The sequence below is a fragment of the Seriola dumerili genome, unplaced genomic scaffold (genome assembly GCF_002260705.1).
Source record: "Seriola dumerili isolate Sdu_G_001 unplaced genomic scaffold, Sdu_1.0 BDQW01000043.1, whole genome shotgun sequence".
Lineage (NCBI taxonomy): Eukaryota > Metazoa > Chordata > Actinopteri > Carangiformes > Carangidae > Seriola > Seriola dumerili.
The window spans coordinates 3265708-3281246 of NW_019174298.1; the positions used below are offsets into that span (position 1 = coordinate 3265708).

At 34.3% G+C, this 15539-nt stretch overlaps 1 protein-coding gene across 2 annotated transcripts in view; it reads right to left on the reverse strand.

The window, feature by feature from the left end:
• Positions 1-6216: 6216 nt before the first annotated feature.
• The window catches only part of zbtb46 (zinc finger and BTB domain containing 46), a 65119-nt gene continuing 55796 nt past the window's right edge, over positions 6217-15539 (reverse strand). For both annotated transcript variants that reach the window (XM_022739241.1, XM_022739243.1), the window contains exons 5-6: positions 14077-14252; positions 6217-6855 (exon numbers count right to left, since the gene is read on the reverse strand). In XM_022739241.1, coding sequence (XP_022594962.1) covers positions 6415-6855; positions 14077-14252 — 617 coding nt within the window. In that variant the 3' untranslated portion in view covers positions 6217-6414. The remainder of the gene's footprint in view (positions 6856-14076; positions 14253-15539) is intronic.

The window sequence follows — 15539 nt, forward strand, 5'->3', positions numbered from 1 at the left end:
AAAACCCAGGCTGCATCATTAGGAGCTCGGCTCGGCTCGGCTCGACACGGCTGAGTGCAGCTTGGGTCATCGTGGCCTGAAAGAAACTCTGGGTACAAAGTTGCTCTTGTGTACAGATCTCGGACAAGAGAACTTTATTGGTGATTTTTTGCGAAATAGATCAACGATTAAAAACTTTCACCTAGTAAACGAGAGATGGAGATTGAAGTTGACTTCATGGGTGTGCAGGGAAACTGGGGATTGACAGTAGATGGAAAGCAGACACGAGATGCGCAGTGACGATGTAGATGGATTTGCAGTTTCAGGGCTTTCTTGTACATATGCAACAAAAGAGAACCGTGAGGCTTTTTCATATATTGTTGTTTTCGTTGTTGTTGTTTCTCTGTTATATGAAAAGGAAACTTTTTTACAGTACAGTTGCTCAGAATATTTTTTTCTTTTTTTTTTTTTTTTTTTTAAAAAAAAGTCGATTGAGAAGCTATAGTGAACATAACACATAAAGATTCAATGTATATTGTAGCTTAGAGGCAAAGGGGAGAAAAACAAAACCTGTTGAATGTATAAAACCTACAAAAATAAAAAGTCTTTTCTGTTGTTTTATTTGCTGGCTAGTTTGTACCGCCTGTAGTCAACCAGTAGCGCGTCCTGATTTTTGATATCCAAATCTTTTAACACCCACTGACAGCTGTCGCCACACTGCTAATTCATAACACAACCATGCAGTATTGCTTTACTATCTTACTTTGTGCAATGAGATGCTTTATAATGGAACAAGAACTAACTTGAGCTTTTTGGTGACATCTGGGCAACTCGCTCACACTGTTGCTGTTTGTCTTTTGTCTTTCTCCCCGCCAAATAGTACTATTTTTTTTTTTTTTTCTCGGAATGTGTGTCGTTGTTGTGGATGTTGTTTGTGGTTGTGATGTTAAGTTGTTGTTAGGCAGGATAACCATCAACCTTTGGTCATGATGAAAATTGTAACCTTGCGGAAATCTTTATCCTGCCGTGCACATTCCAACAGACAGCACGCTTCTAGTGTCTTCCACTTGTTTCCCAATAGACATATCCTTCCCATTTCCTTCTCACTACAGTGATTCTTCTCCGATCACCTTGTTCTTTTCCATTTCCTGTTCTTGTGCTATCCAGCTTTACTGTGGTCCCACCCAAGCCTTTACCCAGTATATTAAGCTAAACTAAACCCTTGAAATGTGCATAAAAAAAAAAAAGCCTTCGTTTTTTCCAAATATGTCAAAATCTATGTGCTGCTTTCTTGAATGTCAGTTTTCATTTGTGCGTGAACCAGCAGCAGCAAAGCCAATAGATCTCCTTCCAAATCAAATGTAAATGCATTGCAATGGCAGCTCCACTCAGTTTTCGGCTTCTTCTACTGTGCTCTTATTGTTTGTCCAGGCTTTTACCCTCTGTGTGTCAGATCTCTCATTTCATGACCATTTTTTTTTCCTGTTGTGTTTTTACTGAGCCTTACACTGGCCGGTGTGAAAACTGACTTTTGCTATGTTTTTGTTTTCTCATTGATTGATTGATTGATTGATTGATTGTCTGGCTGAGTTTGAGGTTGTTTTGCATGTCTAGCATCGCTCAATTTTTTTCCTGTTTGTTTTCTTGTTAGGAGATACAACACTGAAGGGTTTTATGTGTTAGATTTCCCCTTTCAGAAACTGATAACCCAAGGCTGATTAAGTTTGTTTTTCTCTAAATGTAAAGATGATCATCGCAGCCCAGCGCACACACATACACACATACAGCGCTAAAAGCATTTTGAGGGAAACGTGAAATCAGCCTTGGGTCTTCACTGGAGGGCAAGATTTCTCCTGTGTGTGGGCTCAGCCTCTGGTCTTCATCAGCAGTCCCACGCACATGGAGGAAGCACTTTCTGAGGAGTGGTGCACTCAGAGTATTTGTATGAATGTCAAGCCTATGAGTAGTGCTTGGAAAGATGGATGACCATGTATGATGCTGATAATGTGATCTATGTGATGTAATGTGACAGAAAGAAAATAAACCTGAATGGAAGACGGTTGCTGCCATTTTCTTTTTTATTTTTTATTCAACTTTAATATGTGGATTAATAAATCACTGCAGGAGATGTTTATAATGGGAAATCTTCCAAATAAGGAAATGTGGCAGTGTAAGATTGTAGACTGAATTCATTCCAGTGTATACTGTCTTTGACTTGTCTATTCTGACCCCTTGTGGGCAGCAGTTGTAATGACAAGACTAGTTCCATAAACTTCCCCGACGGGAACAAGAAAATAAAAGCCACAGCACACATTGGTCACTTCTTTACAGCAGCAATTTCAAAATTTATTGAGACTGATTGGTTTTTGCAAATAATAGTCAAGCTAATTCTTCCACTAAACATGAAGTTAGAAAGAGGCTTGGATGGCCGGCGGGCCAGCCCCAACATCAAAACAGGAGGCTCATGGTTGACTGTAAAAATGTTTTGTGATCAGTACTATCAACCAAAAATATCTGCACAAGAGCACTTAAATCTGCCCAAAACAAAACAGGTGTAAAAACAGGACAGGTTTTTTTGATTATTTAACACATTTTGTTACAAACACAGGTTTATGATAATCATCAATATAAAGTCAGTATCATATTGAACAATATTCCCAATGAAAATAAACAAACCTCAAGCTTCAAGGGCAACCTTTTACAAATTAAAGACCCTCTGAAACTTGAGAGAGGAAAATAAATAATATATAATAGTAATATAAATTCATATATATGAAGGTATACACACATCACTCTTAGTAGAAGAACAAAATCTAAAGTAAAAAGCGCCAATTTTGAAATATAGTATAATATAGATATACCCATATCTATGGCTTCATGATTTGCACGTGTGAATCAAGCTATACAGGCTAAATGAGGATTGCAATTTGTACACGTCTAAGAATACCCATATTCATCTGCAAAAGAGCAAATAGTTCCAGTTTTGCATCGTGGAATGAGACAGTTGTGTGCAGATGCCGAAGACGTCGCTTTGGTATGACAAAATGAACACAGGCATGCAGTTAAGACCACAGAATCAGGGCACAAAAGGTCATCAACACACGGTGGGAAGGAGAATCTAGTCGCCCATCATGATTTGTCTCTTTGAAGTTTTATCCTCAAACATTTTGCACCTCTAATCTGATCAGTCACATCTCAGTAATCTCTTTCCATCAATACAAATATTCAGTCGTCTCTCGGAAACAAGCACTCTCACAAGCACACAGGTGAAATGTCATTGAGGCACATATTGAGGGGTTGATGGCAGACGTTTTCCTGAAGTACAACCCAGTATGAGGAAGAAGACATACAGTACAGGTTGTGAGAAGAGCGCAGGAACGGGGAGTCACACATACATCCAGACGTCTCTCAAGTGGCCACAACAGCACCACAGGACAGAGATTTGTCACTGATCATGGGCTCCTTCCACACCCACCATTGACATTCATAAAAATCCTACCCCATTGTCTTTCTTCTTTTTTCACCCCAGAAAAGTACAACTATTTAATAAATGGGTCAAACAAAAACACAATAAATAATACCAATAAAATAAAGACATTGCCAGACATGAAGAAAGCATCACAGATCGCATTGTACTGATTTTCTCAGTGGGGGTTTATGGGAAGTGCAGTCCATGGCACCTGTAGCAGGGAGGCCTGATGTGTACGACCAGCACTGGCAACAAAATATTTCCCAGAGTTACTACTGCAGCGCTCACTTTCCCTTTATGTAAATGAACTAAAGTTCAAGCCAGTAAAACGCTGGCGGATAGAAATACAGCGTGTAGACTCGACAGCCTTCGGTCTGCATGCTGCATTTCTACTTGATTGTGTGTCATGCGAAGGCGTGATACAGTAGAAACTAGAAAAAATAAAATAAAATCAGCTTGGTTTCAAGATGCAGTCTTCAAAAGCTAGCCAGTTCTTCCACGCAGCCCTTCATATTCACAATAATACCATAACATGTGCACTTTTTTTTTTTTTTCAAACTGTGACAAATAGTGACAGGTTCAAAAATAAAAACAACCCAACAACAAAACTGTTAACCACAACAATAAATCCAAAAGCACCTGCACACACAGACTGTGAAACAAAAGCACTTCATGTATACAAGGTACTAGATTGGTTTTGGTTCGATATTAATCAATTAGTGTACATTAGTGATGCAAAAGCGTGTGCTGAATATATGTTTCAATCAATATCTAACAGAGAAGTTTGACAGTGAAGTTGTTTTCCCCCTTGGTAAAAAAAGCAAATACGACAGAAAAAGCGTAAACTGGCACAATAAAAGGTTGATAAAAGCCCCATGGCTTGCTGTCCACAACAAGGCAAAGTATAAAAGCTTTTTTTCTTATACAAGATATAAAATATCAAAAAAAGAACACACAATAAAGCTTAGCATCCAGCACTTAATAATAATAATTAATAATAGTAACATCAACAACAGTAATCATAGTTCTGATAATCATAATAATAAGACATGTCATCTGCCTCACTTGAATTGTCAATAACTTTGCCAAAAAACGTGGAAAGAATCTTAATAAATCAATATAGACTTTCTTTTTTGGACACTGGACACTCAAACATTCTTGCATACAAACACCCATCCTGTTCCACACAACAGAGAGAGAGAGAGAGAGAGAGAGACAGAGAGAGAGAGAGAGAGAGAGAGAGAGAGAGAGAGAGAGAGAGAGAGAGAGAGAGAGAGAGTGAGAGAGAGAGAGAGAGAGAGTGAGGAGGGAATGATTTCTCAAAAATCAGGAATCGACAAACAGGCTTTTCAATAAATAGCTGTTAAACAAAACAAATTAATATTACACTCTCTACAAATATCAAACTCTGAATTTCAAGCACAATTTTGATCCTCTTCTTTTAACCTTACAAAGCCGGAGAAAATATGTGACCAAAAGAAGGAAAACCATGGAAAGAGTCTGCATATTTTGTGTTCAGAAATTGGAATAACATGACCAAAAACAGAAAAAAAAACCAAACAAAAAAAACCCAAAACAGAACAAAAAACATTTTTTTTAAACAAAGGCAGCTCCTCCTTAGGTGTGAGAGACATGGCTCTCAGGTCCTATCATCAAAACCTCCAGTGTGAGAGAAACTGAACCAGAGACGGCAAGAGAGACAGAAAGAGTTAATAGTGTAGGTCATGTGGAACCACTGTGTGCTTGTGTTGGTTTTCCAAACAGAGAAGCAGAAACAGTGTAACTGATGTGCACTTTGTGTAAAAAGAGGTTTAAGACTCTTCCATACACTGTAAAACTCTTTTTCAGTCTCTCTCTGTCTCTCTGTCTCACACACACTTCACTCCCCTTTAAAAATCCCAAAAGTCATATGTACATTTGTCAAATCTCCAGTATGATGGAGTATGTTGGAATGGATCGATAGAAACCGTGTGGTAAACTTAAGTGAAGAAAAGATTAAGGACCCCACTGAAAGGCAAAGGCTATATAAACAGCAATCTGCACAAAGATTCAGTGATCTCTATATCGTGATAACAGTCAAGAGGACATAAAGTATATCCTTAAAGGTAGGTGCGGTCACCGAGTTGTTTAGGTAAGTAAAGATCAGATCAAAAATGTAAACCACGGGTTCAGGGCTTTGATAGGAGTCAGTTGTCATTAAAGTGCAAGTCTGTGGCAGTAGGACTCTGCATCAATGTGCCATCGGGCTGCCCGGTCCTCTGACACACGTAGCTTTGCAATAGATTTAGACTCTCCCTTCACTCACAGAGAGACACTTTCCCTAGAAGCATTACACCCAAGGTGGGACCAAGATACCCCCTCTCCCTCCCCCCCTCGCCTGGCTTTTTCCCTACACTGTCAGTGATCCTTGGTTTCCATGGTGATTGTGATGGCAAACATACAAAGTTGCAGTAAAGTTGCAGTCTAGCGTTGGCCATGTCCTTGGCAGCGTCCTCGTTGATTCCTGTTGTGGCAGAGTAGAAAACTACTGGACTCTGGCCTGAACCCTCAAGAAAAAGAAACACAAAAACACTGCATCAGAAGTAAAGGAGGTAAGCAGAAAAAGCCTTGCACTTGAGCCATCTCTTGACCACTCTTCTTCTACTATGGCAGTCAAGGTTGAGAATAGCCTAAGTGTATGTATGTGTGTGTGTGTGTGTGTGTGTGTGTGTGTGTGTGTGTGTGTGTGTGTGTGTGCGCGTGCGTGTGTGTGTGTGCGTGCGTGTGTGTGTGTGTGTGTGCGTTTGAGTGTGATACTCATAATGGTTTTAGATCATTGTCGCGCATCACCCTACAGCATTTCCATTCAAAGGAAGGCCTGCCCACGGTGGGACGAATGGGTAAAGAGAGCAGAGTTTTCTGCCCAAGAGATCGCAAGAGATCTTCAGAGATTGGTTGACGAGCCACTAACAGGAGCCTAACAGGTTCTAGGAGATCCAGGCAAAGTCCCTCTCACTCCCATTCTGCTGCTCCCCCTCCTGTGCCGAGGAGTCACTCTCCTCCTTCTCATTGTCCAGTGCTCCATGTGCCTCAGTGGTCATCCCTGAGTCCTTCCACTTCCCTCCTTCTTCCTCCCCTTCTCCCATCATTTCTCCGTCCCCTTCCACCATCATCTCCTCCTCCCCCTCTCCATCGCCATCACACTCTGCCTGGTCATCGTGGAAACGATCGCCGGGATACAGCTCTTCCTCCGGAGAAATGTCTCCACCCACCTCCCCGTTGTGGTCCAGCAGTGCGGCCATGCCCCGGCCGGAGCAGTCAGCGCAGACGCCATGGCGACGGGAGCCGTGTTTGATTCCGACACTGGCTGCTGACATGAAGACTCGACTGCACACTTTACATACATACTTCTTGTCTTTGCTGTGGACCTGTTAAATTGAAAGACATAATTTCAAATTTTTTATTAACACTTTGGATAAGGCAGAGCCAGCCCCAGCCTTTATGCAGCCCTAAGCAGAATTCGATTTAGCCAAGGGCATAGATTTGGTCTCAAATGTCATGATATGTGAAGGCAAAAAAAGTCAGAATATATTAAGGCATTAAAACGTCATAGTATAGAAAGGCATAAAAATGTCAAAAAACGTCACAATATAATAAGCCTTAAAAGTGTAAAAAAATGTCACAATACACTGTTGCTTATAAAGTTGGAATAAAATATTTTTTACCTCTTTCCATGAAATGATTGTGACAATGTGATTTATTTTATTTCATCTGGGTAATTGGGACACATAATGTAATCATTGCACCTGGTCAAAAGTGATTACTGACGCATTTAAATAGGAATAAACAGAGAATTGTGTCTGAAAACAAAATTATTTCAACTTTATGGGCAACAGTGTATAATAAGTAACAAAAATGTCAAAAAATTTCTTAATGTAATAAGGCATAAAATGTCAAAAAACGTCATTGTATAGTAAGGTATAAAAACGCCAAAAAAGGTCATACTATAATAAGGCATAAAAACGCCAAAAAACGTCATAGTATAGTAAGGCGTAAAATGTCAAAAAATTTCTTAATGTAATAAGGCATAAAATATCAGAAAACGTCATAGTATAGTGAGAAAAGTGATTACTGACGCATTTAAATAGGAATAAACAGAGAATTGTGTCTGAAAACAAAATTATTTCAACTTTATGGGCAACAGTGTATAATAAGTAACAAAAATGTTAAAAAATTTCTTAATGTAATAAGGCATAAAATATCAGAAAACGTCATAGTATAGTGAGAAAAGTGATTACTGACGCATTTAAATAGGAATAAACAGAGAATTGTGTCTGAAAACAAAATTATTTCAACTTTATGGGCAACAGTGTATAATAAGTAACAAAAATGTTAAAAAATTTCTTAATGTAATAAGGCATAAAATATCAGAAAACGTCATAGTATAGTGAGAAAAGTGATTACTGACGCATTTAAATAGGAATAAACAGAGAATTGTGTCTGAAAACAAAATTATTTCAACTTTATGGGCAACAGTGTATAATAAGTAACAAAAATGTTAAAAAATTTCTTAATGTAATAAGGCATAAAATATCAGAAAACGTCATAGTATAGTGAGAAAAGTGATTACTGACGCATTTAAATAGGAATAAACAGAGAATTGTGTCTGAAAACAAAATTATTTCAACTTTATGGGCAACAGTGTATAATAAGTAACAAAAATGTTAAAAAATTTCTTAATGTAATAAGGCATAAAATATCAGAAAACGTCATAGTATAGTGAGAAAAGTGATTACTGACGCATTTAAATAGGAATAAACAGAGAATTGTGTCTGAAAACAAAATTATTTCAACTTTATGGGCAACAGTGTATAATAAGTAACAAAAATGTTAAAAAATTTCTTAATGTAATAAGGCATAAAATATCAGAAAACGTCATAGTATAGTGAGAAAAGTGATTACTGACGCATTTAAATAGGAATAAACAGAGAATTGTGTCTGAAAACAAAATTATTTCAACTTTATGGGCAACAGTGTATAATAAGTAACAAAAATGTTAAAAAATTTCTTAATGTAATAAGGCATAAAATATCAGAAAACGTCATAGTATAGTGAGAAAAGTGATTACTGACGCATTTAAATAGGAATAAACAGAGAATTGTGTCTGAAAACAAAATTATTTCAACTTTATGGGCAACAGTGTATAATAAGTAACAAAAATGTTAAAAAATTTCTTAATGTAATAAGGCATAAAATATCAGAAAACGTCATAGTATAGTGAGAAAAGTGATTACTGACGCATTTAAATAGGAATAAACAGAGAATTGTGTCTGAAAACAAAATTATTTCAACTTTATGGGCAACAGTGTATAATAAGTAACAAAAATGTTAAAAAATTTCTTAATGTAATAAGGCATAAAATATCAGAAAACGTCATAGTATAGTGAGAAAAGTGATTACTGACGCATTTAAATAGGAATAAACAGAGAATTGTGTCTGAAAACAAAATTATTTCAACTTTATGGGCAACAGTGTATAATAAGTAACAAAAATGTTAAAAAATTTCTTAATGTAATAAGGCATAAAATATCAGAAAACGTCATAGTATAGTGAGAAAAGTGATTACTGACGCATTTAAATAGGAATAAACAGAGAATTGTGTCTGAAAACAAAATTATTTCAACTTTATGGGCAACAGTGTATAATAAGTAACAAAAATGTTAAAAAATTTCTTAATGTAATAAGGCATAAAATATCAGAAAACGTCATAGTATAGTGAGAAAAGTGATTACTGACGCATTTAAATAGGAATAAACAGAGAATTGTGTCTGAAAACAAAATTATTTCAACTTTATGGGCAACAGTGTATAATAAGTAACAAAAATGTTAAAAAATTTCTTAATGTAATAAGGCATAAAATATCAGAAAACGTCATAGTATAGTGAGAAAAGTGATTACTGACGCATTTAAATAGGAATAAACAGAGAATTGTGTCTGAAAACAAAATTATTTCAACTTTATGGGCAACAGTGTATAATAAGTAACAAAAATGTTAAAAAATTTCTTAATGTAATAAGGCATAAAATATCAGAAAACGTCATAGTATAGTGAGAAAAGTGATTACTGACGCATTTAAATAGGAATAAACAGAGAATTGTGTCTGAAAACAAAATTATTTCAACTTTATGGGCAACAGTGTATAATAAGTAACAAAAATGTTAAAAAATTTCTTAATGTAATAAGGCATAAAATATCAGAAAACGTCATAGTATAGTGAGAAAAGTGATTACTGACGCATTTAAATAGGAATAAACAGAGAATTGTGTCTGAAAACAAAATTATTTCAACTTTATGGGCAACAGTGTATAATAAGTAACAAAAATGTTAAAAAATTTCTTAATGTAATAAGGCATAAAATATCAGAAAACGTCATAGTATAGTGAGAAAAGTGATTACTGACGCATTTAAATAGGAATAAACAGAGAATTGTGTCTGAAAACAAAATTATTTCAACTTTATGGGCAACAGTGTATAATAAGTAACAAAAATGTTAAAAAATTTCTTAATGTAATAAGGCATAAAATATCAGAAAACGTCATAGTATAGTGAGAAAAGTGATTACTGACGCATTTAAATAGGAATAAACAGAGAATTGTGTCTGAAAACAAAATTATTTCAACTTTATGGGCAACAGTGTATAATAAGTAACAAAAATGTTAAAAAATTTCTTAATGTAATAAGGCATAAAATATCAGAAAACGTCATAGTATAGTGAGAAAAGTGATTACTGACGCATTTAAATAGGAATAAACAGAGAATTGTGTCTGAAAACAAAATTATTTCAACTTTATGGGCAACAGTGTATAATAAGTAACAAAAATGTTAAAAAATTTCTTAATGTAATAAGGCATAAAATATCAGAAAACGTCATAGTATAGTGAGAAAAGTGATTACTGACGCATTTAAATAGGAATAAACAGAGAATTGTGTCTGAAAACAAAATTATTTCAACTTTATGGGCAACAGTGTATAATAAGTAACAAAAATGTTAAAAAATTTCTTAATGTAATAAGGCATAAAATATCAGAAAACGTCATAGTATAGTGAGAAAAGTGATTACTGACGCATTTAAATAGGAATAAACAGAGAATTGTGTCTGAAAACAAAATTATTTCAACTTTATGGGCAACAGTGTATAATAAGTAACAAAAATGTTAAAAAATTTCTTAATGTAATAAGGCATAAAATATCAGAAAACGTCATAGTATAGTGAGAAAAGTGATTACTGACGCATTTAAATAGGAATAAACAGAGAATTGTGTCTGAAAACAAAATTATTTCAACTTTATGGGCAACAGTGTATAATAAGTAACAAAAATGTTAAAAAATTTCTTAATGTAATAAGGCATAAAATATCAGAAAACGTCATAGTATAGTGAGAAAAGTGATTACTGACGCATTTAAATAGGAATAAACAGAGAATTGTGTCTGAAAACAAAATTATTTCAACTTTATGGGCAACAGTGTATAATAAGTAACAAAAATGTTAAAAAATTTCTTAATGTAATAAGGCATAAAATATCAGAAAACGTCATAGTATAGTAGGGCATAAAGACGCCAAAAAACGTCATAGTATAGTGAGGCATTAAAGCGCCAAAAAAACGTCATACTATAATAAGGCATAAAATATCAGAAAACGTCATAGTATAGTAAGGCATAAAAACGCCAAAAAACGTCATACTATAATAAGGCATAAAATATCAGAAAACGTCATAGTATAGTAAGGCATAAAAACGCCAAAAAACGTCATACTATAATAAGACATAAAATGTCAAAAAATGTCATAGTATAATAAGACATTAAACGTCATTCTATAATAAGACATGAAATGTCATAGTGTAATAAGACATAAAAATGTCAAAAAACGTCATACTATAAGAAGGCATAAAAACGCCAAAAAACGTCATACTATAATAAGACATAAAATGTCAAAAAATGTCATAGTATAATAAGACATTAAACGTCATTCTATAATAAGACATGAAATGTCATAGTGTAATAAGACATAAAAATGTCAAAAAACGTCATACTATAAGAAGGCATAAAAACGCCAAAAAACGTCATACTATAATAAGACATAAAATGTCAAAAAATGTCATAGTATAATAAGACATTAAACGTCATTCTATAATAAGACATGAAATGTCATAGTGTAATAAGACATAAAAATGTCAAAAAACGTCATACTATAAGAAGGCATAAAAACGCCAAAAAACGTCATACTATAATAAGACATAAAATGTCAAAAAATGTCATAGTATAATAAGACATTAAACGTCATTCTATAATAAGACATGAAATGTCATAGTGTAATAAGACATAAAAATGTCAAAAAACGTCATACTATAAGAAGGCATAAAAACGCCAAAAAACGTCATACTATAATAAGACATAAAATGTCAAAAAATGTCATAGTATAATAAGACATTAAACGTCATTCTATAATAAGACATGAAATGTCATAGTGTAATAAGACATAAAAATGTCAAAAAACGTCATACTATAAGAAGGCATAAAAACGCCAAAAAACGTCATACTATAATAAGACATAAAATGTCAAAAAATGTCATAGTATAATAAGACATTAAACGTCATTCTATAATAAGACATGAAATGTCATAGTGTAATAAGACATAAAAATGTCAAAAAACGTCATACTATAAGAAGGCATAAAAACGCCAAAAAACGTCATACTATAATAAGACATAAAATGTCAAAAAATGTCATAGTATAATAAGACATTAAACGTCATTCTATAATAAGACATGAAATGTCATAGTGTAATAAGACATAAAAATGTCAAAAAACGTCATACTATAAGAAGGCATAAAAACGCCAAAAAACGTCATACTATAATAAGACATAAAATGTCAAAAAATGTCATAGTATAATAAGACATTAAACGTCATTCTATAATAAGACATGAAATGTCATAGTGTAATAAGACATAAAAATGTCAAAAAACGTCATACTATAAGAAGGCATAAAAACGCCAAAAAACGTCATACTATAATAAGACATAAAATGTCAAAAAATGTCATAGTATAATAAGACATTAAACGTCATTCTATAATAAGACATGAAATGTCATAGTGTAATAAGACATAAAAATGTCAAAAAACGTCATACTATAAGAAGGCATAAAAACGCCAAAAAACGTCATACTATAATAAGACATAAAATGTCAAAAAATGTCATAGTATAATAAGACATTAAACGTCATTCTATAATAAGACATGAAATGTCATAGTGTAATAAGACATAAAAATGTCAAAAAACGTCATACTATAAGAAGGCATAAAAACGCCAAAAAACGTCATACTATAATAAGACATAAAATGTCAAAAAATGTCATAGTATAATAAGACATTAAACGTCATTCTATAATAAGACATAAAATGTCATAGTGTAATAAGACATAAAAATGTCAAAAAACGTCATACTATAATAAGGCATAAAAACGCCAAAAAACGTCATACTATAATAAGGCATAAAATGTCAAAAAACGTCATAGTATAGTAAGGCATAAAAACGCCAAAAAACGTCATAGTATAGTGAGGCATAAAAAGGCCTAAAAATGTCATACTATAATAAGACATAAAAATGTCAAAAAACGTCATACTATAATAAGACATAAAACGTCATAGCATAATAAGACATAAAAATGTCAAAGAATACTATAATAAGACATAAAACGTCATAGTATAATAAGACATAAAAATGTCAGAAAACGTCATAGTAAAATAAGACATAAAATGTCATAGTATAATAAGGCATAAAACATCATAGTATAGTAAGGCATAAAAACGAAAACGTCATAGTAAAATAAGACATAAAATGTCATAGTATAATAAGGCATAAAACATCATAGTATAGTAAGGCATAAAAACGCCAAAAAACGTCATACTATAATAAGGCATAAAATGTCAGAAAACGTCATAGTATAGTAAGGCATAAAAACGCCAAAAAACGTCATACTATAGTGAGGAATAAAATGTCAAAAAACGTCGTAGTATAGTAAGGCATAAAAACACAAAAAAACGTCATAGTATAGTAAGGCATAAAAACGCCAAAAAACGTCATACTATAGTGAGGAATAAAATGTCAAAAAACGTCGTAGTATAGTAAGGCATAAAAACGCCAAAAAATGTCACACTATAATAAGGCATAAAATGTCAAAAAATGTCATAGTATAATAAGACATAAAATGTCATACTATAATAAGACATAAAATGTCATAGTATAATAAGACATAAAAATGTCAAAAAAACGTCATAGTATAGTAAGGCATAACAACGGCAAAAAACAGTATAGTATAGTAAGGTATAAAAGTAAAAAAAAATAGTGTAATAAAGCGTAAAAATGTCAAAAAACATCACAGTATACTAAGGCACAAAAAATGTCAGTATAGTAAGGCATAAAAAACATCACAATAAAACGCATAAAACCATACATATATATATATCTATATAAATAGATATATATATATATATAAAGATCTTGTGGCCCTAGGCAGCCACTTAGTTCACTTATGCTTTGGGATAAAGTGTAATTCACTGCCCCCTACTGGTGATCCTAAGCCTACTCACCAGTGTGTGCCTCTTCATATGCTCCCTTCTGGTGAACTTCTTGCCACAGATTTCACAGGGGTAGGGCCTCTCACCAGTGTGAGAGCGCATGTGCCTCTTTAGGATGCACTGGTGCATAGCAGAGAAACTGCAGTAGGGGCACTTGAACTTTTTACGGATCACTGTGAAGTCATTCACTGTAAGGACAGAGAGAGGGAGGGAGGGGGAAGAGAAAAGAGAAGAAAAAAAAAATTAGTGCTGAATGAAGCTCATTTAAATAAACCGAGACGTCACTTCAGTTACTTCAGTTACTACATCTAATTAGCAGCATGGTCTAGAAATGTACCATCAATTCCCATGGCCACCCCAACCCCAGTCAAAGCTACAGTTGCCCTGGCAACAGCTCTTCCTCCATACTAAAGCAATAAAGGCAAAGAGATACTATAAACACACAACACAACATTCAGTCTGCCTTGGTTGCTCTAGAAGGTCTCTGCTATGGACAGCAAAAACACAGACAGAAAGACAAACACAGACAACGACAAGAAGGCTGAAGGTTGGGAAATAATCACACACACAAAGGGAGGCTTCAATATAATAATGAAAAGAAAGAACTAATGTTAATACCATGTCCCATCTTGTGTAGAGGTCTTACAAGCCAATTATCTCAAGGTCTAGACTTAAATGGTAGTTAAGCCAGGTGAAGGGCATCCAAGTAAACAGATAGTGTGTGTGTGTGCGTGTGTGCAATGTGTATGTGTGTGCGTGTGAGTGTGTGTCTAACCAATGAGAAACTTTACAATCAAAGCATACAGCATATAACCAGGACTGGATTTAAGCACAACACACACACTGTACACATCTACTGCACATGAGGGAGGGAGTCAAACACACAGTTAAGGGTTAAGTTCAGCGACAAGGAATACAACATAATTACCTCCATCTGCAAACCGACTTCTGCTCTGATTAAGCACTTGACAGCACATCAACAAAAAACATGCACGTATACATAAACTGCACAATGGATTTTTTTTCCTTTCTTTTTTTTACGTTAAATGTAAACACAAAGAAAGAAATATTGTTGTGATTAGGTGAATATGTGCATGACACAGACAACTAATAACAAAGAAGTTTTGACAGTTTCAGTAACAGTTTAATTACAGCATAAAAATTACAAGCAGAATCTCATTCTGTTTAGAAAAGTACATATTTTTATACAGTACATGGGTTTTATTCATCATCTAAAATGAAATATCTTTCAGTATTTACAAACAAAGCGTATTCCAACTCTGAAACGCTACACAACATCCGTACAGTAGTCGCCATTTCTCCTCAGTGGCTGATTCTGCAGCGTTCCTGATTAGTTCCTGACTTCTCTGAGCCTGCCAGTCTGTTTCAGCTGCTGGCTGGGACAGTGTGTGCTACCTGAGAAATGGGATTTTGTATCAGAAAGGATTTGGCATTTGGGAATTCTGTGTGTGTGT